Raw genomic sequence first — 25,280 nt, forward strand, 5'->3', positions numbered from 1 at the left:
TGCAACTGGTGACCGTATCATTCTTCGAACTCTGGCCCCCTGCAGAAGAAAGTGAACTCCGTAGACATCTTTGGTGCCACCGGTGAGATTGTTCCTTATCTCCGAACGTATACCCGAACGCAGCCGAGACTGAAAATGGAGTGTCGTAAAAACTCCCTTATAACTGATTGGCCAGAAAATTATTATGTACATTCAGCTGGTATATGATCAACGGCTCAGTAGACGCCAGACGGCCGAAGAAAATATTGCGCTCATCGCCCCGCACGTGTTTGTTTAATAACAACAACAAATATTTCATGCTTATATAAAATATGGTTCGTAAAAAGATTGATAACCGTATTCGTATTCTGATTGAAAATTGTGTCTCTTCACATCATCGTTCTCTGTTTGTGGTTGTAGGAGAAAAAGCAAGAGACAATGTAAGTTCAAAGTTGCTCGATTGCATTTATATGGATTATTTGCTTACATGTTTTTAATGACATTCGGAAGTGATTTTATTTGCGTCCCGCTCGTTCTGCAAATGAAAAAAATTTCATTCCTAACTGTTAAAAATTATCTGTTATTAAAATTTTTTTATTTGCGTGTAACTTTTTTCCTATTCGTGTGAATTTTTACATTAGATTAACTTTAGGCTATTTTTATATTTTAGCTAAACAGCTTCACATACCTTGAGATCCTCCACTAAGAATTGTTTTGATTTTAATTTCCTAAAATACTGTTTTAGGCCATGTTTGACAAAGTTATTGGAGTTCCTAGGTAAGGAGTTGTTTTCTGAAAGGTCTTAAAAATGCAACTTTTAGCTATCTTTGGTAATGTTTAGGAGGGATTAGGGATTAAGTGCTCTCATCTAAGAAGCTTCTGTAACAAAAGGTCAAAAAAAAACCTAAATTGTAGGATCCGTCAAGGAAGTCATGATCCTATTTTGCTGTCCTCTAAAGTTGCCATTTCTGTCCTACAGGTACACTAATAAGCACATATCCTTTCATTATCAGGCCCGGATTACCCAATAGGTCCTGGCCTATTGGCGCAAGCCGAAAAGGGCGCACCTCGCAGAGGGGGAAAAAAATAAGCAGCTTGCTGGGAAAAAAAGTGACCCGTTAGTATATGGAGAAGCAAAATTTATCTAGAAAAGATTGCAACCAGCAAGACAGGCATAAAAACAGCAATTGAAGGGGGGGGGGGGAGGGGGCGTGGTGCTTGAGTCGAGGTCCTTTTCAGGTCAAAGCATATAATTTTCAACATCTTTGTTTTGAACAATAATTTCTTACAACTATAGCTTTGACCAGAGGCAGATGGAGTCCTCCAAGAGGGTGCCAACTTTGACTCCCAATAGGCGCACAAGTTCGAGGGTGCAAAAAAAAAAAAAAGTACGTGTTCTTAGGCAAAATGAAAAAGAGAGAGAGAGAAAAAAGGAAGTTGCACAGGTTCGAGGGCACACCGGCCCTTGGGCTGATGTGCCGACAGCGGGCTAGTTCACCCCTGGCTTTGCCAAAGCGAAAAACTTATTACAGGTCGCACACAGAAAAATCATGACCTAGAAAATGTTCAGTTATAAAACTTGTTACTGAAACTATTTTTCACTTGATTCTTTAAATTGCTTCAGTAAGTATGTATTTTGCAATTAATTTATTAATTCATATTTATTTATGACTGCCAATCATCAGGGGAACCAGAAGTTATTTTTAGGGGAGGGGGGGAGGATTGTCAATTTACCGAATGGAACTTCAAATCTTACTGAATGACAAAATACGAACATGCACATCATGTACCAATGTCTAACAGAAAGAGAAATTAGACATCTTTACAAACAAGAATATTATTATGTTGTCTCCGAATTTTCCGAAATGTCGGATATTTTTTGTCAAATAAGGAAAGTTCGGATGTAACAGTGACCTCCGGTAACCCCCATCGGGGCGCCTCTGGCAATCATATCACCTATTTTGCACAAAATGTGCACCATAGACTGCTTTCTCTACACACACATGCCTTGCATACAAGTTCCTAGTAAATTTTTTATTATACACAATTTTATATATATTTATTTATAATTACATCGGTTATCGAGGTTTGCTTCCAAGATATTTTTGTGAAAATTTTAGTTAAAATATCATCAAGAAGATCACGAAAAAGTGGATAAAATTGCATGGGATGCCGTGAAACATGTTTTAAATAGAAGAAAACTTAAAGTAAAAAAAGAGACACTAGCAGTTCTAAATCTTTCTAAAGTAAAAATGAATGAAACACAAAAGTAAAACGGAAAAAATTACATAAGATATCACTGCTGAAGGTCACCTCAGTCCAAACCGTCACAAGTTTTTTTTTTGAAGCCAAAAACGTTTGTTTTTTTAAGCAGACAAGAATTTGAGGGAGAAATTTAAAAATTAAATTATGGAAAAACTAAAACAGTTAAATATTTTTGGAAAAGAAAAGTGGGGGCAGGATGTTTTACAACATATCATTAAAAATAAAAAAAGATTGAGAACGAAAAGAAAAAGAAAGGGAGGGAGGCATTTTCTGAGCAAAACCCCATTTTTTTTTCTTCACCAAAGGTAGTCTAAAATTGCGTTTTTATAACTTTAACTTCATAAAAACTTCAGAGGAAATTCCATGAACCCACTTCCAATATTATTTTCAAAAACTATCTAAACTTGTTTTTTTTTTTTTTTTTTTTGAGCAATCACGATTGCTTATTGCTTTCATTTGACTGTTTTGATGTGCTATGATTTTATTTTCCCACCAGCACCCTCTGCAGCATCACGGTCGACCAGCTCCTCACAATGCTGCTCCTATAGCAAAAGCCATCAATATCCTACACTTACACGCATACATGCACGTACACACACACAAACATATACACACAACACACTCATACGTACACCTACACACATACACTCAAACACATACACACACGCATACATACAGCCACCTACACATACACACACTCATGCCTGCACACAGACACAAACACATATGCCTACACACACATACACATTACCCTCCACACACAAACACTCATACACACAACTACCCACACACTCATACCTGCACACAGACACAAACACATGCTTACACACACATACACCCCCCCTATGCACAAACACACATACCCCCCTCCCCCACCACACACAGATACACACTCGCCTACATACACACACACACACTCGTAACTGTGAAAAACATAATTTGAATTCAAGAAGTCAAAATTCAAATTTTTTTTTGTTTATTTCAATTTTTTTTTTTTTTTTTTTTTTTTTTAGCGTTCTTGCAAACCTGCCTTTCCCCAACACTTTGAAGATAATCTAAAATTTCAAAAAATTTCCGCTGGAAAGTCCCCAAAACCCATCCCATCAACCAGCACTATCAGATGCATTAAAGGTTGTACAAATGCACATTTACAGTTTTTATTTCAAATGTTTTCCAGGGGAAAGATCTCTAACTCCCCGCTTTCAGACAATAACAATTTAAAATATCGTTTTAAGTTTGAAAACTTTCCTGGGGCGTGACTCTAATTTCAGCTCTCCTCCCACCTTTTGAAAAATCTTATATCGATCGAATCATCAATATAAGATTGTTTTTAAGACTAATTTCGACGTGGGAAGGGGGGGAAGGAGAGAGTCCCTGAACTCATACCTTTCTGTAACATCAAAGATAAGATACAATTACTTACGTTTTGTATTTCAGTTTCGAAAACTTTCCGGGGTAAGCTCTGAATGCCTTTCCTGTTAAATCACCTTAGATGGCCTTAAATTACATTTCCAAGGCTTCAATTTCTGAAATTCCTGCCCCCCCCCCATTTGAACATCATCGAACGAAAACAAGCAAACAAATCCATCCTCCATTTTTTGACAACTAACAGAGGAGCCCGAAATCTACACTTGACACTGGCCGCTGCTAAGCCTCTGGAAATTACTGGGGGAGCGGGGGGATACGATTTCAATAGAATTTGGATATGTGAGATGGGGCATAATCTCTAAATTTGGCCTAGGGGCATAAATAGATGCTAATCTGGCCCTGTTCATTATGCCACTAATGAAGGTACCTAAAGTTACCAGACCCCTCTAGTTTGAAAGTAGCTGCTTTCTCTCACAATACTATCGCAGATTATTTGTTTGAACTAAATACTAAAAAATATTTGGGGAACAAACACCATCTGAATATTTAAGCTTTATTTGAAATTTCTTTTCCTGATTATCGGAGGGGCCAGGGAACAAAGAAGACACCAAATAGTATCTTTCAAGTGTGAAATAATTCCACAATTCTAATATTGTTTATCGCCAAACTCACCTAGCTACCCCATCCCAATGCCCGTGCTAAACCATTCTACAGCCAACTTGAAGAAAGGCAAGAAAGTTCTTTGGATGCTAAAAACATATATTTTTTGAGTTAAAAGATTTTAGTTTCTAAACATTGATGAAAACCGAATCTGGGCCTCAAAGTAGAAAATATTTTATTCTTTTTAGTATTTCATGGTTTGCACAATTATTTTGGAGATTTTACCAAAAACAATGCCTAGACTCGCTGACAAAAACTTTAAAACATAGTGTTAAATAGCTAGAATTCGTTTCTAAGGTCTTTTGCACATGTGTACTACACAAGATGGCAGCCGCTCTAGCTGACGAAAGCTTTAACGACACAAAGCATTAAATTTTGCTGCAGACCCTTTTTTCCTAAACTTTCTAAGCATCGCTTAAAACTTAATCTCAGCTTTAATTTGAATAAAATATTTTATCTTCCCATCTTTCATTGTTTGAGTAATTATTTTGAGAGGTTTTACCAAAAATGGTTAGGATAACTGCACTTATTGCTGATAAATCCCATAGAGTTACACTATGTTGCCATCCTTTTTTTTCCATCGCTTCTAAGCATGATAATTCATTGCTAGAATTTAAGACTAGAATTCCTTTTTTTTACCTCCGTAAGAATTATAGTGCGCTTTGAGAGTCCATTTGATTTTTTAAGCCGTTTGAATAATATTATGTGTGAAAGCAAGAATTTTTTTCTCAGGTCTTCTGCACTGTGTACTGCTCAAGATGGCCCTCTCAAGAATTAATGGAAATTTTCAAGGATGTGTTAAAAAATTCATTTCAAATTTTCTAGTCCAAAATTTAGAATTTGGGCTTCGACCTGCAGACCCCCGGGGTACGTTCGATTTTTGTACGTCACTGCAAAAACAAATCAAGTTTAACCTTGAAAATTGGCTCAATTAGAATCGCTTATATTTCCTGTCCTAATTACTTGAGAGAAATGGATCAGGCATGTATTTATTCAGAAATGAAAACTCTTTCCAACGACATATAATGTTAAGAGGTGGTAGGATTTTGTACCTCCTAATTAGACGAAAAACATGAAATTTTAGCTTATTTAGTTAATTATGAAAAAACTAATTGGAAACTTAAAATTTGGGCTTTGAAGTGTATACTCCGGGGTAAGTTCGAATTTTGTGCCAAGTTTCAGGGCTGTAGGTGCTGTGGGGTCTTCTGGCCATGGGGTACAAAGATGCAAAGAAACTGTCTGCTTTATATATTTAGATTTGAAAGTAAATTCGTCATTGCTTCCCGCTCATTAAAAGCAGCAAGATATTTTTTTTAAACCTATCCCTCTTGGAAATATTCAAATACTGTTTTTTTCCCTTGATTTGTATAAGAGAAATGAATGTGTTGAAGTTCTGGGAGGGGTTTTAACCCCAAAATCTCTCCTGTGGCTGTGCCATTGGTTATAAGTGTTATTATAGGGGTGCCAATTGCTCCGCATATGCGAAGTTGCTCCGCAAAAATGATGAAACTCCGCAGCTCCGCAAAGAAGTCATTTTGCTCTTCCTTTCCCGACCGAATTTATTAACTTAAAAATAATTATTTTCATACTGGTGCTTAAAATGATTATTAAATACAAATACAAATACAAAAGTGACGACCAGCAACAGGCTCTGGGCCCAGCTAGACTGGTCCTAGTCAATTTACAATCCCCAGTGAAGATCAATGGCCCTCTTGAAACTATCTACTCCCGTACTCATTACCACCTCTTCCGGTAAGCTGTTCCAAGGTTCCACTACCCTGCTATAATAATAATTTTTCCTAATATCCATGTTAACCTGAGATTTGAATAGCTTAAAACAATGACCCCTTGTCCTGTTTTCAGTGCTAAAATTCAGTCCCGTAACATCTTTCATTTTAATGAATTTAAACAACTGAATCATGTCCCCTTGGTCTCTTCTTTGCTCAAAAACAATTTTAGATAAAGTGGTTTTAGTTATTTTTATTGACTTTTATACAAAATACCGAACTGGTCCGCAAAATTTTAAATTGCTCCTCGAAATCACCACAGATAATCTTCAAATTATTCCTCCATGGTTGGAAACCCTATTATACATTTCCAAGCAAAAGGCAGCACAGCATTTTTGCCCTTTTGCTAATAGCTCCCTTAGTGTGGTTAAAAAAAAAGAAAATTCTAGCTAAAGTCCAGGACACCCCCTATTTTTTTAGACTTACCAATAGCATTATGCTGTTTAAGTTTTGTACTCAAATTTCTAGAGGGTGCTCAATGACCCCTTAATTTAACATTAGCCGTAGAATGGAAAATGCTACAAGTTTAGAAATATTTTATTTCCCCAGCTGTTTTTTCATAAATATTTATTTTATTGCAACACATATGCATATTACTGGTGTATATTCAGGGGTCTGGCCAGAGGATATTTGGGTCCGTTAACGGACCCTTCACAAAAATCCGATCAACCAAAACGGACCTTTCACAAAATCCCGATCAAACAAAACAGACCCTTCACAAAATTCTGATAAACAAGATCGGATCTGTCAAATTGTTTATTGAAAGAGCAAATCTGAAAGCAAAATAACGCATATTTCTGTGTATAAACCGATAATTTTTGGAACCTTTTTTTAAGACAAATTAGAGGGATCAGCTTATACAAAATCGGCTAATTTTGAAGAAAAAAAAAAAATCGGCACTCTTGGAATGCTCCTGCAAGCGATAAATAATGGCTACTGCCAAATAAATATAATGGTTGTTTGTTTTATCACAGCTAATTAGCAGCGGTGTTTTTGTAAACTTTTCTGAAAAAGCATTAGTAAGCACTTTTCTCCGCTCATGATTTAATAAACAATAATAATATATATCTGCGAAATGAACTTAGAACTGCAAAGGGATAGTAAGGGTGAGGAAAAAATATGATCGCTTCAGATAGTGTTACCAACTTCAAAATTATCACCACTTAGCGTCTGGCGTTGAACCTTTATAATGACTTGATTAGAAAATATTCTCATTTTGCCAACTTGTCAATATTTGCGTTTTTACGGTGCGGTGCGATGTTTAATTGTTATTTTGGGAGAAAATTATATGGGTTTTGATTTTTCGATGCTAACAAGGATGATTAACTTTAAATAAACTCTTTTAAATACCGTTTTTTTTTCTTTAGATGTCTACATTTTGAAAAATGCAGTCTTTTAACATCCAATATGAGAATCACATTTTGTTCTTTTTTCAAGCTAACTTCGCTTTATTAGGATTCAAATAAATGAAAAGTCTCTTTATTTCTGTTAGAACTCTCATTTCAAGTTTTTAAAGCAAAATTCCATTTTCTGTTATGAGTCAAAACTTAAAATGCTAAATAGATGGTTTATTTTATTTTATTTTTTGGGTAAACTGTGTCCACAGATATTAATGATATGTTTATTATAGGACTCTAAAATGCAATTTTAAAATAATTTTATCAAAAATATTTCTTTTACAAGCTGTTTTTATACTTTTGATGCCTTCACTTTGAGAATTGCGATCTCTTTGCATCCGCTATGGGAATCCGATTTTTTGAATTTTTAATGATTATTACGCTTTGTTAAGAGGTAAACAATTGAAATATCTTTTTATTTTTGTTAAAATCACGGAATTTAGAAGTTTTAAACCAAATTCTGTGCTTTTTAAGAGTGTCTTGGGTCAAAAAGTTAAATGCTGAACCCTATTCTGAATTTTATTTTATTTATTTATATTTTTGTTACAATTATTTTAAGTACTGTACAGAAATATATCTAGTATAATTTAACATAATGTAGAATGGTAGATAAATATTGATACTTGAAAGAGCGATGCCCCCCCACCCCCCACCAAATATCAGAAAAAAATCCAGAATGATTTTCTCGACGTAGAAGAGGAAAACACTCAACTTGAAGTTTAATTGATGCAGTTTGTGCCATCTCTAAATTCTAAAATTTCGTTTTAACAAAAAAAAATATTTTTTTGCGAAATTTTTTGATTTTTCACAAAATTAATTCATTTTTCACAAAATTATTTGATTTTTCACAAAAAACGGACCCTGTGAAAAATCCTGGACAGACCCCTGATATTGTAATATGTAGCATTGTTTTTTTAATTCAATGCATTATTAAGTGCACAATGTATACCCATACTTATGAAGTTTGGAGGAAGGGGTTGAGCACCCTCTTTCTATGGGCGTATTCAGGGAGTGGGCGCTGGCCCCCTACAAGGAAATTTCAAGAATAGTTAAAATCCTCTTTTTTTGAGCAAAAATGCAAAAAATTTCTCTTATAATGCATACAAAGGTATAACAATGAGAGAGGGAGGGGGGAGGCATGGTCACCCTGAGAAAATTTCAAAATAGTTAAAAACCTGTTTTAGAGCTAAATATTAAAAAAACCTTATTGTTCCTCGAAGTCTAACATGAATATAAAAACAATGCCGAGGAGTCATAAACCCATACTGAGGAAGTTTCAAGTAGTTTTTTAAAACACTCTTTCCTAGCTTAAATTGAAAAAAAATCAAATCTTTTTTTTTTTTTATTCTAAGTGGACCTCTGAAACTCTTCAAAACCCTAACCTTAACAATGATAGTCTAAAATGTGTTTTAAAATCTATAAATTAGAAAAATCTCCTGTGATGGGCCTTTTAATCTCTCCTCCCCTTTACATCACCAAAAATCGTCTGAAACAGACTTTTTAAAGCTACAAATTCTGGAGAGTGCTCCAAACCTTTTCTCCCTTACCATTACCAAAGATGATTAGAATGCATTTTAAGACTGCAATTGTAAAATAGAAAAAATTCTTGATGTGGGCCCTCAAATCTCTCCTCCAAGTATCATCACGAAAAGATCGTGTGTTTAAACTGTGTTTTTAACTGTACAATTGCAAAAAAAATCTGCCGGAGAACATCAGAACTGTTCTTAACATTATTGGAGATAATATGTTTGCCTTTTTAAAATTTCAATTTCAAAAAATGAGCTGGGGAAGTCTTACCCGAGCCCTTAATATTACAAAAGACAGTTAAAATGCATTTCTAAGATTACAAACCGGAAAAATTTCCTTAGATGGGCCCTCAAATCTCTCCTCCCTTGTTTAAAACTGCATTTTTAGAGCCCTGTCTATTTCTAAAAATAGACAGGTGAGTGCCACCGTACCTCTTCTCCCCTAACATTATCAAAGATCGTCAAAAATGTGTTTTTAAGACTAAATATTTGAAAATTTTTAGTTTTAAAAACCCCAGTCCCCCTTTACTTCGGAGGAAATATACTTACGGTTGGTTCATATCGGCTTCCTCTTAAATCAGAAGTCCTATACAGTCGCCTCAGAACACATTAGTGATTACAGGAATACCAGTTTGAGGTGACGATATATGCACACGTTTGTTAAGAAAAGAGGAAAATTATTGGGTCGGTTACAGCCTGCCTTTATGTTAAACTTGTGTCGTCAAGTGAAAATTCTTTAAAAAATGATCTGGTTAAAGGTGGGCTTTATTGATATTTGTAATATTAAAAAAATTCCTAAGCATCATATTTTTCCAAATGATGTCCTCCTCCGAGAATTCGGCCTGGATCCGCTCCTGCCTCTTTCGGTTGAAATAAGAAACTAAAATCATTCCAGTATATTACTATCCACAAGTCTAAAAATATTGAGCGGCATCCCGTTACCTAGGAGAAACGTTTTTTACAAGTATTTTTAGCCACCCTAAGCTTTCTTTTGCTGTACGTCAAGCATGTATGCTGCATGTTTTAAGTTTAAAATATTTTATTCACTCAATTTTGTTGTATGTGTGTACATTTCCAGTAATCTCATTTCATAGGTTGTCATTTTGCATGAAATGCTGTCTAAAGCAGAAGTCAAGGCAAGACCAACTGTACTATGGTGTTATAAGAAAGATCTAGGTTTCTCCACGTAAGTAAAATGTATTTTATATTGAGTTGACAGGGGCCACACTGATGTTAAATCACACTGATGTTCAATTAGCAGTCTCAATCCAGTCTCAAATAATCATCTGGCTTAACAATGAGGGTGCAAAGAGTTAGACCTTCATTTTTCCCAAGACATGCAAGAAATGCACATATGTTTTTTAGTTACTGGCAAAAGATACATTGATGAATTCGTAAGAATTTTATACAATTTTCAGAAACAACTTATTCCTATTTTTGTGGAGTAACAAAAGTTAAGAAGACAAATAAAAGCTGATTCCATTTTATGCCAAATTGCTCTAGACAACATTGCCATAGGTATCTTCCCTCACCCCCTGGAATATTAAGATGCCACCCCTGCTACTGGTTGCAAGGAACATTTTTTTTAAATGCAAGAATATGAGCTTTTGAATGGAACGCCCAACTTTGCATCCATTTCCACACATCTTTTTGCACTGAAAAAACAGACTCATTGTAATCTCAAAACTTGTCTTCAACATTTTTCACTAACTTGCGCTTTTAGCACTGCTTTATAATCTAAATATTTTCTTTCTGGTGCTGGAATCTGTTTTTTCGTATCTGAGAACAAACAAGTTACAAAAAAAAAAAAAAATTAAGTTCATTATTAATTTGAATTCTGAAATTTTGAATTCAAATTACGTTTTTCGCAATCACGAGTTGCCACAGGATCCTACTTATTGGTTACTACCCTAGTCATTTGTTTCTAGAAACGGCTCCTGGCCCATCCTCTTGGGCGGTTATGTGTGTACAGTTTTGAATGTGTAGGCTTGTGTGTGTGCGTAGACCTGTGTGTATGCAGGTTGGCATGTGTGTATGTGTGTGAGTGTGTATGCGTATGGGCATGCATGTGGGTAAGACATGGATGCCACGGACTAGGAGCGGCTACCGGGGGACGGAGTGGCACCTGCAGGTGATGGTGGGGGTTGAAAAAGGCATGGACATCAAAGCATAGGCAGATTTAGGACTGAGTTCCTTGGGGGGGGGGGGGGCAGGATTTTTTTTTTGGAGCAACATTTTTAATTGCCCTCCCCACCCCTCTCCCATGTTTTTCTCTGTTTTCTGTGATGTATAAGGCCATTCTTTACTTTTTTATGTGTCGTTTTCATTACAGTGTGTAATCATGGTGTCCTTTTTGAATTGACCTTAAAAGAGAGGGGGCTGGTATTGAGAGAGTGACGCAGGGCTCCCTTTTAAGTGGGATATAGAATATCTCCAATTTTGGGAAATTATATAAAATGGATATAAAATTCTGCATCTTGAAGTCTTATAAAGGTTAATTGGAAATAATAGGCTTTTTTTTTTAAGTTTTACGCTTTAAAAGTGCTTTGTGATGCAAGTTAATACTTTAAAAGAAATGGTGCGCAGATTTAGAGAATAGGTATCAAGAGAGTAACATACTACCCATTTGAACAATTCTTAATTTATACACTTGATAAGAAATAAAATTGAAGCACACTTTGCTTTAGGAGTTTCAAAGACTTGTCTAATTATTTTCAAGGTTTGGTTAGTTAGATTGGGTTTTTGGTTCAAGAGCCCTGGTAGGCTATACTGCACCAATTCTTTTCAGGGATTTTAGAACCTATCAATAATTTGTACTTTCCAGTCTCTGAAATTGAGTAGTAGATTATATACAGTTGTACAGTATTGTTCAAAATTTGTAAGAAACGGCTTTTTTATGTTTAAGAGAAAAAATAAACTTTAATATCTCATTACAACTTTTTTTTAATTATAAGTAGTGCAGGAAAACGAAAAGAAATAGGGGTGGTGTATCATTTTTTCCTCGGGCTTAAACAGATTAACAATATGCAGTAAAAGTAAGATAAAAGCAATCAATACAAAAGAATTTCCAAAATTCTGCTTTCGGGATTAAATAAATAGCAAGATATGAAGCATGTGAGTCTCAAAAATTTATTTCAAGTAATATGTTACAAACGCGAGAACCATGATTTTTACGTTTTTGATGCAGGATGTAGCAAGTAGCTAAATTTGACAAATTTTGGCATTCCTCCCCCTACAATTTGTTAGAAATTTTAAAATTTAAGGTTTGTAGCCACACGTTTCCAAATATTCAAAGTACTTGAAAATGAAATTAGTTTTTCAAGCACTTTCCATTTTTTAAGGAACGAATCACAATTTTTGGGGAGTTAGAGGCCCACTTCAAAGCAGCGGCCCTAAGCTATAGCTTGTTTATCTTATAGGCAAATCCAGCCCTGCTCGTAATTCACTCTTACCTGTAGATTTTTTATAATTTGAACGAATATTTCTCAGTTTTTACAGTTAAAGGATTTTTATGGTTTTACCAATCTGTGTAACGGTTTTTATCAAATTTCAGCAAACTTTTCCAAAAACTTTTGATGACTGAATTACTCAGATTTCAATAATGACAATAACTGTCTCATTTTCCTTTAAAAAATAAAGAAAACACAGTTATAAAAACATATCATCAGATAATAATGCAATCTTACAAGAATTGTGCAAAACTTTTGTGCCAGAAAAATATCTCCCTCACTTTTTCTTTTATTCAGATGTTTTCCTTACAATGTATGATTCTGAAAAATCAGAAATTTAGTTTTGATTTAGTTATTTTACGTTCTGTTTGTTTAATGGTTGGACGATTTTTCCAGTTTTTGTTTTCATTGTTACATACATTCATTGAGTATGGTGTTAACTGTTACATTTGATAGTATTTTGCTGTACAAAAACCTTTTAGCTATGTACTTCTTTTCTAATAGCATACATTTCAAATCAGCCAATTTCATTTGAATGTGTGAATCCAGAAGGTTCTTCAAAATCTTTCGTCTGTAACAACCCAAAACATCTAGTTTTTGAAATCACGCAAATTGAAAATAAACATTCTGAAAAGAGAGAAAACAAATCGTAACGAGTAGATCGTTCTGTTAGAGCAAATTGGGGAGGGGGAAGGGACGGTCCCCAAATGTCAATTATTATAAGTGTTGCAGCTGAATGCATAGCTCGTTTAGCCTATATTTTCATTCATATACTTGACCAAATGGTTTTCAGTCCAAAAATAGTGAATTTAGACCAATTTTCAGTACCCCAGTGACAGCTGTTACTATTTTGTATTTGATGTTCGTTTTTTTTCTTTCTTTTCTCCCTTCAGAAAAGGACATTCGCTATTCTCTTCATTTTCATTGAACTATTCAAAAAAAAAAAAAAAAAATCATCTTTTTGTTATAAGATTTTGGAAGATAAGTTGTTACTATGTAAACTCTTCCCAAAAGGGGGGGCATTGCCCCCTCTGCCCCCCCCCATAAATCCACCCATGCTCTTCTAAACTGTTCAAAAACAAAAAAAAATGATTTTTTTAAAAAATTTTTGGAAGATGTGTTGTAACTACATAAAGTCCTCCAAAACTGGGGAGGCATTGCCCCCCCCCCCTTGCCCCCCCCATAAATCCGCCCATGCATCAAAGACAGTCAAATGAGAACAATAAGCAATCAAAAAAAAAACATAATGCATTGCTACATCACAATGTTAGGTCGGCGATGCATCATGATGTAAAAATTCCTACATCGCCCAGCCCTATGACATGCTGGTGAAACGAATTTTCCTAGTGAATAATCAACAAAAGTATTTATCAGTGAATAAAGTTGTTTATATAGCATAGAATTGTTTTAAAACAAAGAAACTACAGTCGACTCCCGCTACAACGCGATCCGACTTACGCGAAATGGCTATAACGAGAATTTTTCACGAGTAACGAATTTTAGAGCTAACGCGAATTATTCGCCCACAACATGAGTTTTTTATAAGGAAGTATTAGCTTCGTTATTGGCTACTAAATAATGATTTCGTGAATGTTATTACGTCCCTTTGAGCATCACTGACAGCCAAAGTTCCCAAGCCAAACTAGTCTACTGCATTAAATAACCATAATGGCATCTTAGTGTCACCTTCATCTAAAGTTTGAAAATGTGAAGAAAAAGAAAGTTTCTGATAAAAAAAATTTAAAAAGGCTAAGATTCTCGATATGCTCGAACAATTACAAAACGTCGAAGGTAGCGCGACAATAAGTATGAGTGATTCTTCCATATGTACAATTAAAAGTAAAAACAAAAAGATGTCCATAAAAGTTTAGAACTTAGTTTCAATATTGAAGCTTGCAGAGCAGTCTAGCAAAGTAAAAATTATGAAAATGGAAGCCACGCGCGCTTTTGCATTGTGGATTAATAAAAAGATCAGAGGGGATATAGCCACAAATTGAACCGTTTTAAATAAAAGGTGAAGCGTATTTAAAAATGTATTAGATAAGAATAACGATCTGATCTTGGAGCATAAATCATCACTAGTCACTAGTATCCTCATTTTTTAACTCGTAATTATTGCTACTGTATCTACTGTAACGGTACTATTTTGTGCATCATTTTAATTTTACTGCATGCAGTACGCACTGTGTTGTTTTATTTTATATCTTTTATTCCCATTGGTCATTCATTTTGTGCATCTTAAGTATTTCATGCTGAATAACAGTTTTTTTTTTTTTTAAATATAGTAAAAGTTCAGTTTTTTTATGGAAGAAACTGTAATGGTTAAGGAATGCTTTAGAGCAGTTTGAGGGGTGTTTATAAGTGCCTTAAAGTATTTGGTATGCTTTAAAAAATTTGTATGCATATATTTTTCCACAACGCGAAATTTCAACTTACGCGAGGAGTCTTGGAACGCATCCCTCGCGTAAGTCGGGACTCGACTGTATTTCTAAGAAGTCTACATCTCCAAATTTGTTTTGTTTAATGCTGATTGTTAAAAATTGTAAAATATTGAAAACACAAATGTTTTTCTTATTAATTAATCCGCTACATGTTAGGAAAATAATAAATATAATACAGTGACTGGAGCTTGTATGATTCAAGCTTGTTCTAAAGAGTTGTAATTTTATAAAGTGGCTGGTTCGCTAGCTTTATGTGGCGAAATCTTACTAATTTTGCTTAAAAGCAACAACTTTCCATTTGTTGTTTTATTAGTTGATTAACATGGCACATTTGATTCAAATATTGCTGGATTTAATTCTGCTTTTAAGGAATTTCTTTGTTAAAACTGGGTAGTATAATTATTCAGTGCTTAATATACTGCAACATTTTGCATGTCATAAAGTAGGGGGCAGGGGTGCCCACAGGGGGGGATTATGGCGCAAGTTGCGCCATCAAAATTTTAGGGGGGATTTTTTTTCCAGAAGGTTTTTTTTCCTTTAGAAAAGGAAATTTTTGAACTTTGGAAAGAAAAAATATTTAAACTCATTCAACAAGAAATTGATGCATTAATAATACGTTTTCCATCTACTCTTCAGGGGCGTCGCCGTAGCCCCCCCCCCCCCCCCCCCCCCGTTTTTCAGAAGTGGGGCCGCCAATTTCATTTTAGCGATGCAACTAACAAAGAAAAATGGAAACTCTTCGTTGTTTTTCAAAATTAAAATAGTTATTATGAATGAACAATTGAAATAATAGTGACAAAGAGTCTTTTTGCAAAATTTGAATAGAAAATGTAATTTTAAAATACAATTTAGAAACATCCATGATTCTCTTTTATTAAGAGTATCTAAGTGAGGGCCGCAGAAATGTATGCTTCAAACCCTTTTATTAACGCAAAAAAAAAAAAGTATTCAGTACAGTACACTCTTGACTAGACCGCAGATGATCATGTCTGCCTAGGCGGAAACTATGGGCTCGGCTCAAATTAAAGTACCGCGCATAGAGTAAAATTAGCATAATGGGAGGGAGGACCGGTGACAAAACTAACATGGTGCACGCCTTGTCTGCCGGTGGCCCTGGTTATACAAAACTATGCTTCATAGTTCTACAGTTAAAAAAAAAAAAAGACAAATAAATAGGACAGCTTCATTAGGACACCCATAGGATAGGGGCCGCCGAAATATTCCCATATGTTGATTTATTTTGATGAAGAATGTTGTCCTGAAAATCATTCCTAAATGAAGAAAAATGTATGGGTCGCCAAAATAAATTTGAAATAAAGAGAGAGAGGGAAAAAAAACCAGTTAAATACAAAGAGATTCAAAGTATTGTGTACTGAATAGTCACACCAAAAGTTCTAAATGTTTTGAATGTAAAAATCGTAAGTAAATCAAAGCTTGATCAAGAGATGCAGGTGGCATATTTAAAATAAACTGAAGTGGAATAGAAACCCAAGGTATCGCAGAAAATTACCACATCAGTTCAAAATATTAAAAGTCCTTTTTCTAAGGCCCCAAAAGCTTATATTTGCAAGAAAACTAAAATATTAGGCGGGAAATAGAAAACTTTACTATGGAAAATCCAAGCAAATAACCGTGTTTAACAAAGGAAAATTGGGAGAAATATTAACACAATATGTTTATCAATAATTAAAATTTGCAATGACAGTAACGTAGGACAGGGACGGAGCCAAACTGAAAGGAAGAGTGGGGAACTCCAAACCCTTCTTTTTACGTCCCCAAAGCTAGCTTGGAAGTGAGTTTTTAAAACTTAGGTTTTGAAAAAAATCCCGGGAAAACGTTCTCAAACCCCATCCTTTACCTTAACGTCATTAAAGATGGCCTACACCTAAGTATTTAGGACTGCAATTTTAAAAAACCGTGAGAGTACTTGCTCCAAACGTAACCTCCGAGAAACGCCCTTTCAATTAATCAGTAATCATCATTCAAAGCCGAATAAATTTCGTCTTTTGAACTTTAATGTTAAAAAAACTCCTTGAGGTGTCCCGAAACTGTCGTCCTCCAAATATTACCGAAGATCCTCAAAAAATTCGTTGTCAAGGCTTCAATTCAGAAATTTTTTTGGGGGGAGATCTCCAAAACCTTCTACAGTATTTAAAATTGCCTACGATTGCATTAATCGAATTTCATTTTTTTTGAAAATTCGACAGGGGAGGACTTCGAATCTCTCCACCCATTAACATTACCAAAAATCTTTTAAAACTGCGGTTTCAACAGATCGAAATTTTTTCTAGAGAATGCCCCCCCCCCCCCCCCCTCTCTCGCCAACATCATCGAAAAATGTCTTAAATCTCACTTTTAGTGCTTCAATTACGGAACATCGCAAACCCTTTCAAATCTCCCTCCCCCCCCCCCCCCCCTTCATCGATGGTTGACTTAAATTACGTTTTCGGAGCTTTACATATAAAAAAAACTGGCGGTGCACGGAATTTTAACAAAAAAAGTCTACAATCGCGTTTTTAAGGCTTCAAAATTTTTAAAAAATTCGGGGGTGGGGTGGCCCCATCCCATCTCTCTTTTCCTTAATATCACCATAGATCGTCTAAAACTGCATTTTTCAAACTACAATTTTCAAATTTTTCCCGGGGGAGAGCCCCCGGACCCCCCTTTACTTGTCACAATCAGAAATAATTCACAATTGGGAATGCTTGCTTGAACTTTGCATTTTGAAAAATTATAGAAAGATTACCTTGAGTCTCTTCTTTCCTTAACATCACCATCGATCGTGTAAAACTGTTTTTTAAAGAACAATCTTGAAAACTCTCGTAGGAGAGCCCCCGGAACCCCTCTTCTGAACATAATTAAATATAACATACGATTGTGTTGTGAACTTAAATTTGGAAAAAATATCGGGAGAGGCTATCCTGGACCTCCTCTCTCCTTCCTCCCAAACTTAAAATATAGTCTAAAACTGCGTTTTTATATCTTCAATTTCAAAATAATGCAAGAAGGTAGCCTTCCGACACTCCCCAATTCTAACTGAAAATTATCCTTACGATTAAATTTATATTGCTGGTACTTAAAGGTCTAGTAATATGACTATCTCTGCTAAACCAGAAGCCAAATCTTCTCTCTCTGCATACTGGAACATGCGTTTGGAACAACTAAGGGGCCTCCAAAGGTGTACCTACCCCCATGGGCGCCCATAAGCAAAATTTTATGGGGGGAGGTGCTCAGATATTTTCCCCATAGAAATCGATTTCAGTACAGATTAGAGTTATTAAAGTTTGACATTTTCAATAAATTATTCATTAATGGCTGGAGTAGAAATGTTTTTACATTTTTGCTAAGAAAAAATCATTAAAAGCAAGGAACTTCTAATATCTAAGGGGGGGGGGGACTTGAGCCCCCCTATATGGGCGCCCTTGCCTCCCTTCCTCCAGTTTTTTTGACCTAGCGACGGCTCTGGTACTATTTTCAAAATTTAATGACCGTGTCTCTTTTTCAATGAAGGGAACATCACAGACGGCATAGAGTTGGTATCCGTTTCAAAACTGAATCAGACAATTTGATTTCTTTTCAATTTTTCATAAATTTTCTGGAAATAGCACAATTTTGCATGATGAATACGTGTAACAGTGATGAGAGGCAGAGAGGTTTAAAATGTTTTATTGTTTGTAATAATTCTGACCAGTATGCTCTAGTCTTTCATTGATTCTTTTGACAATCGTTAAGAACTATAGTTTTGAAGTTGGCAAATAACATTTTTTATCCCTCCAATCGACAATTAATATATTTTCTTCATTAACTAGCTTAAGCTTGTGAAGAATTTTTCATTTCACTTTTACCCCCATCTTCTCTACCATTTTTAAACTGATTCATAAGAGAAGAAATTAGATGATTCTGAACTACCATCATCTAATGAATTTATCATTAGATGATTTTTATTAAACCTTTCGATGATGTTGGTTTTTGCTGATGGAAGAGCTACCGAAAACTCTTTTTCTTAACGTCACAAAGGTCAGCTAGAACTGCGATTTTAGAGCTTCAATTTCAAAAAACTGCTTTTCCCCAACCATAGATAGCGTTTTTAAGACTTTAATTTTGAAAATTTCCCTGGGGCGAGCCCGAGTATCTCTTCTTTCCCTGACATTACCACAGATAGTCTAAAACTGCGTTTTTAAAACTACAATTGTGAAAACACAGGAGAGTCCTCCTTAACACAACGCTAGACTATCTACGATTGCGCTTTTAAATTTTAATATTGAAAAATTACCGGGAAGGGGCACCAAACCATTTGTCCCCCTAACATCGCCAGAGATCGTCTAAAACTGTAGTTTTAAAACTACAATTTCGAAAATTTTCCGGGGGAGAAACCCCCGGACCTTCTATAATTTTCCGTTTCAAGATTCATATTGTATACATCTAGTAATGACTCCATCCCAAGACAGAAAGTTTAATCCACTCTCCCTGTAATATCATATTTCGAAAAAAAAAGGTGTAGCAAAATTCAGGGGTACCCAAAACTTGTTTACTCATAGTCCATGTTGTAAAATTTGGGAAGGCAAGGTCAACAATTGGTCAACAATCAACAAGGTGGGTCAATAATTCAACAACATTTCAGTTCAAAAGATATTTGTTAGTGCTCCCCCCCCCCCATGAATATGACTGAAAATTAAACACTCTAAAAACTTATGTTTCACCCGATTCGAAAGCGAGAAAATTTTGGGGGGGGAATTTGCGCCATTGAGTTTGGGGGGGGATGGGCACCCCTGGTAGGAGGAGGTGGTGTACGTTGGACCAGTTTCAACTATTTAACTACTATTATTAGTTTTTATTTTATTTTATGACCAAAAAATAGCACCTATGGTCCTTCAAATTCTATAATGAAATCACATGGTACAGTTATATTGAACAAATTTTATTCCAGAAAGTGTTATTTCAATAGTCCTGAGTAATTTTCAGAAAACTAACTTTATTTTTTTTTTTTTTTAAATGTTTTCTTCAAGATTGCGAGAAAAAATTGAACTCCTTTCTTAAAGTAAGTTCTTTTAATTCAATATACAGTGAAACCTGTGTAAGTTGACCACTTGCGGTGCAGTCCTTTGGTGGTCAACTTAGACAGGTGGTCAACTTATGGAGGGGGTAATGATTTTTTTTTTGTCATTTCTTGCACCATGTATTCATTTTTGATTGATTGACACTTACTCTTTCTGTTTAACTCACTTTCATTGTTTAGCATTACTTTGGAACAATATTTTAAAATGTTATTCAAATATTTTTAGAGATTATTTTCCCAGAATGACGTATAATGTGTCATGTAAATTTAAAATTTCAGTAAATAGATCAAAAAAAAAAAATCTTATTGTTTATGAAAAGTTATTCATTTGATATTAATAGTTCCTAAAAAATTCATCGCTAATCAAAAATTGCAAATTTTTCTCATATACATTTATAACTCTATGATGATCTACTTTTCAACAAAATAACTCATTGAATTTGGCGCGCTTACTAGACACTAGTTTTAGAAATTCCATATGTGTCAGCTAATTTTCTCTAGCTTTCTCCCTTTTCAATTAGTTTTAATATTTCATACTTTTTATCAATCTCAAGTTCAACTAACTTTCTTTTTGAAGCCATTTTATGTAAAACCATAACACAAAGAGCAACAAGCTGGACTCTCATAGTTCAAAAAAAGCAGTTGAGAATGAAAATGTCGTATCTCTTAATCCCTTGCACCAGAAATACTGCAATGCAAGTAACTTTACTCTTTAGCACAATTCCATTGTTGTCACAAAATTTTACAACTGGAAAAAAATACTTTGTACTTTTCTATTGACACATGTTTTCATAAAGAAAAGCAATTTTGGGGAATAAATGGGTTCTTAATAGTTTTTCCCATGTGGTTAAACTCAAAAGGAGGTTTAGTTATGCTACTGTTTCATTTAGTTAGTAAAACGCTGGTCTGGTATCAAAAATGTTCTTGGAAAGCTATAAAAAAAATAATAAAATAAAACAATTTGCTAAGTAAAATTTTAAAAAATAAACCAAGTGGTCAACTTACAAAGGGTTTTTTACAATGCTCCAAACCAAATTTGGTGTTCATTAGTGGTCAAGATAGACAGGTGGTCAAGATAGAGAGGTGGTCAAGTTACAGAGGTTTTCCTTCATTATATAACATAGGACTAATTCCGTTCCTGACAAAAGCGGTCAACATAGACAGGTGGTCAACTTACAAAGGTGGTCAACTTTACAGGTTTTACTGTAATTGGCAATTTTTTTTATTTTTTGTCAAAAATAAAAATATTATATCACTTTTTCAGACCAAGAAGTTGGGGTAGGTTGGTCCACTCTTTCTGAGGCATGTTGGACCCAACCAATCTACCCCACATAATTTAAAAACTTTTTTTAAGATTTGCTCCTAAATCTCATTAATTGTAACAAAATTCTAAGCTTTTTCTTTTGAATTTTAAAAAATAATTGTGTACTAATGGTGAATACTTATTGCTGTTTTTAAATAAAGATGATTTATCAATTTAATATGGTATATTGATCTTTAAACTCCATATTTTTCACTCTATGCACAACAGAGAATAAGGTAGCTACAAAGTTTGATAGTATTTATCACTTAAATTATAACAAACGCTGTTTGAGTTATGTGGTTCAATGTGCCCCACCAGGCGGACCAACGTACCCCCAGCCGTGGGGCACATTGGTCCACTTTACAAGGTTTCCATTAACAAATTAATGTAAAAAAAGTTTATCAATTCAACACTTCCAGAAAATTCTGTGATGTTGAGAAGTTTGTAGTGAAACTTATTGTAGAAAATCAAACTAATCATTGAAATTTTTTGATGGGATAAAAAATGATAAGTTAAAAGCAGACCAACGTGCCCCACCTCCCCTTACTTTTATCATTACCATTACTAATCCCTTCTTGAAAAATGAGCAAAATTTTTTGAATATTTTAGAAATAAGAAGAAAAGGAAGAGAATGAAGAAAGCTCAAACTATTCAAGGCAAACAGCAATTTGACGAAGAAGATGCATTGGAATATTTTATTGCATCCACAAATATTAGATACTGTTATTATAGGTAAATGTACATCATTATTCATAAGTAATAGGTTCTTAAATTCATTTAAAATAAAGATGTTTCAGAAAATATTGGTTTCTAAATGTATTAATGACATGAAATATTTTTTCCCTTTAGAAATGTTTTTTATTCTGGTAATAAGCTCAGTGAATCAAATTTTTCCATTTTTTACATTTATCTGATCGCAGTATGTGTTTATTGCTCATTATATATATATATATACATATATATATATTTATACAGTCGGTTCGGTTTTAGTCAGACTACATCGAGACGGGATCATTTTGGTCCTATATAACTGACTGGTCCGATTAACTGAACAGGACTAGTGTAGCATGACTGAATATGTTTTACATAAAACATTCAAATGCTGTTATGATTTTTGTGAGACCCACGTGTATGGTGAGAATGCAAAGAAGAAATATTGCTGTTTACAAAATTTTTCCATTAAAAATTAAATTAAAATAAAGCAAAAAATCTTTTTTTCAATTAAGGGGTTTTAATTACATTCCTGCCAATCATTATTGACTCAATTCAACAACCAGAAATTACTAAAAATGTGAGAGTGATAAAAAAAAAAGATTCTATAAAAAGCTCTAATCAGCTATTAAAATATCCAGTGGAATTTAAATTACGTATTTTAGAACTGAACAATTTTTTGGAAAAAATTTCGTTTTACTGTACGTGCTAATTTTATCTGAATAAACTTGAAATGTCCCTGAATTATTTTGACCTCGGCTGGAATAGTGTTGCCATGCAATGGGGGTCAGAGTATCATAAAGAATTTTTTTTCCTGTAAATATTTCAGGGTTTAATTTAACGTTGCTGGGACCATTCTTAATTAAAATTTTTATAACACTAACTTTAAAGTTCGTTGACCCACTTGAAACTTGCTTCTAGCGGTTGATTTCTGCTTTCTTCCGATTTTTTTCTCATATTCCTTGCTCTGATTAAACAGCTTTTTGATCCCAATAAACGAATGTTATTAGGCTTGTGTAATGAGATTTGTTTTGGTTTTTAAAGATTTGGTCTGAATAAGCAGCTGGTCTGATTAACCGATGGTCCAATTGAGCGAATTCCACTGTATTTTTAACTTGGGTGTTCAGTGTTATAAATTTTCAAATTTCAATGCACTATAGTATGAAACAAAAAATGATCTAGTAAACAGGGATGAGATTCTCAAGACTTTCGTTTAAATCTCGGACGTTTTTTAAAGTTTGTGAGAAAAATTCAGATTTTTAATAATTTAAACCATTTTAACTTTCATCCATTTTTCTTCTTTCTGTAAACATTAAATGCACCTTGAAAGGTAGATTTCACCACATTATATATGTACTCTAGATTCTATCAATCTTGAATTCGGGCAATTCTGATTTCTTTAATTATAGAATGATGTTGGAAAATTAGGATTTTTTTAAAACTAAATTGTTTTAACAAGCATTTATGGGCACTTTCAGAAATTTTTCGCATGATTTATTTTATTTTTAAGAAGTGTACCACCTAATCATATTACTCTTTATTGCAAAATAGATTTTCATGCTCTTTTATTTCGCAGAATTTGAGATTTTTACTATACCTAAATTGTTTTTAACAAGCATTTATGGGCACTTTCAGAAATTTTTCGCATTATTTATTTTATTTTTAAGAAGTGTACCACCTAATCATATTGCTCTTTATTGCAAAATAGATTTTCATGCTCTTTTATTTTGCAGAATTTGAGATTCTTACTATACTTTTTGCATGTATTGCATTATTATATCTGAATAAAACCTAGAAATAACATGAATGACACAACGATTCAACTTTAAGAAATGTGATGTAACAAGGAAACTCTGCATGTTTGAAGTAATGGAATCCAACAGCAGCTGAATTTTTTTGTTGATTTTTCTTTAAAAAGACTATTGGCTTTTAACAAAATATTATATGTAACTGTATAACAACATACAATAATTATTTGTAATTTGTACAATAATTAATTGTAATTTGTAATACAAATTACATATATATGTAATTTGTATAACAAATTACATATATATGTAATTTGTATTAAAGTGTTAATTTTATTTTGCATTACAGCGAAACACATTCAATTTTGGGACAAACATTTGGAATGGCTATATTACAAGATTTTGAAGCACTGACTCCCAACTTATTGGCTCGTACAGTTGAAACAGTTGAAGGTGGAGGAATGGTAGTCATTTTGCTGCAAACTCTTACCTCTTAAAGCAGTTGTACACTATTGACCATGGTAAGTTCAAAGTCCTTAAATAAATGTCTTCATATTCAAAACAATTTTTAAAAAATCGTTCATTGGGGGGGGGGGGGGGGGAATCCTGTTGTCTGATTGATTCTTCTTTTCCTCTACATAAATTTACTAGTAATTTCTTGGTTTATTTCCATTTTATGCTACAACAGTTTTTGAATTAAAATCCCTGCTAAGCTTATGCACAATATAAATTTGTTTCAAATTTCCATGCAAGAACTTAATGAACTCAAATGATCTAATGAAAACAGTTTAAACTTCTAAAAACTTAAACTTACTAAGCAAACTTGATCAGTTACTGAACTTATATGTAAGACTGTGAAGATTACCTGCACGCACCCAGCCCAGGAATGCCAGCGGAAACGCTCAATTTGCCAAATGGAACTCCAAATTTTGCCTAATAATAATAATTTTGCCAAATGAAGCTCCAATCTTGCTGAATGGAACTCCAAAATGTGCCAAATGGAATTGCAAATTTTGCAAAATGGTGATAATTTTGCCAAATAAAAGCTCAAAATGTTGTTCAATGGTGGTAGTTTTTCCGAATGAAGCTCAAAAAATTGCCGTATCACAATGATTTTGCTGACTGGAACTCCAGATCATGCCGAATGATGATAGTTTTGCAGAATCGTCAGACCAAATTTATGCTGTATAAGGGAATTTTTGAAAGGTTCCCATGACTTCCGATTGGGGCGCTCCCTGCTTCCAGCTTGATTATTGCTATTTCAGACTAATGGTTGCTGATAAGCTTGAAACTGCAATATCTGGTTGTTGAAAGCAAGCTGTTAATCTATGCTTGTTGTTCTGCCTTAGTCCTGACTTGGGTCAGTAACTTGAACCTTATTACTTCAACTTGTACACTTACCAAGGACGAATACAAGGGAGGAGCATTGGAGGCGATAGCCTCTCTCCCTTGAGGGACCCTGTTCGGCGCATTTTTTCTGAACTTAGGTTCTAAAACAAAAGTTAATGCCATCTTCCATTTGACGTAATCAGAATTAATAAAAGGAATTCTCTCCTGGAACTTTTTGGAATTGAAGTTCCAAAAAGGCAA

The 25,280-nt window shown here is 34.2% G+C and overlaps 1 protein-coding gene across 1 annotated transcript in view; it reads left to right on the top strand.

The window, feature by feature from the left end:
• Positions 1–238: 238 nt before the first annotated feature.
• Positions 239–25,280, top strand: part of LOC129227317 (RNA cytidine acetyltransferase-like) — a 62,515-nt gene continuing 37,473 nt past the window's right edge. Inside the window, 4 exon segments of the mRNA XM_054861860.1 lie at positions 239–419; positions 10,077–10,168; positions 21,841–21,963; positions 24,040–24,211. Coding sequence (XP_054717835.1) covers positions 312–419; positions 10,077–10,168; positions 21,841–21,963; positions 24,040–24,211 — 495 coding nt within the window. The 5' untranslated portion in view covers positions 239–311.

The sequence above is a fragment of the Uloborus diversus genome, chromosome 8 (genome assembly GCF_026930045.1).
Source record: "Uloborus diversus isolate 005 chromosome 8, Udiv.v.3.1, whole genome shotgun sequence".
In the NCBI taxonomy this organism is placed as follows: domain Eukaryota; kingdom Metazoa; phylum Arthropoda; class Arachnida; order Araneae; family Uloboridae; genus Uloborus; species Uloborus diversus.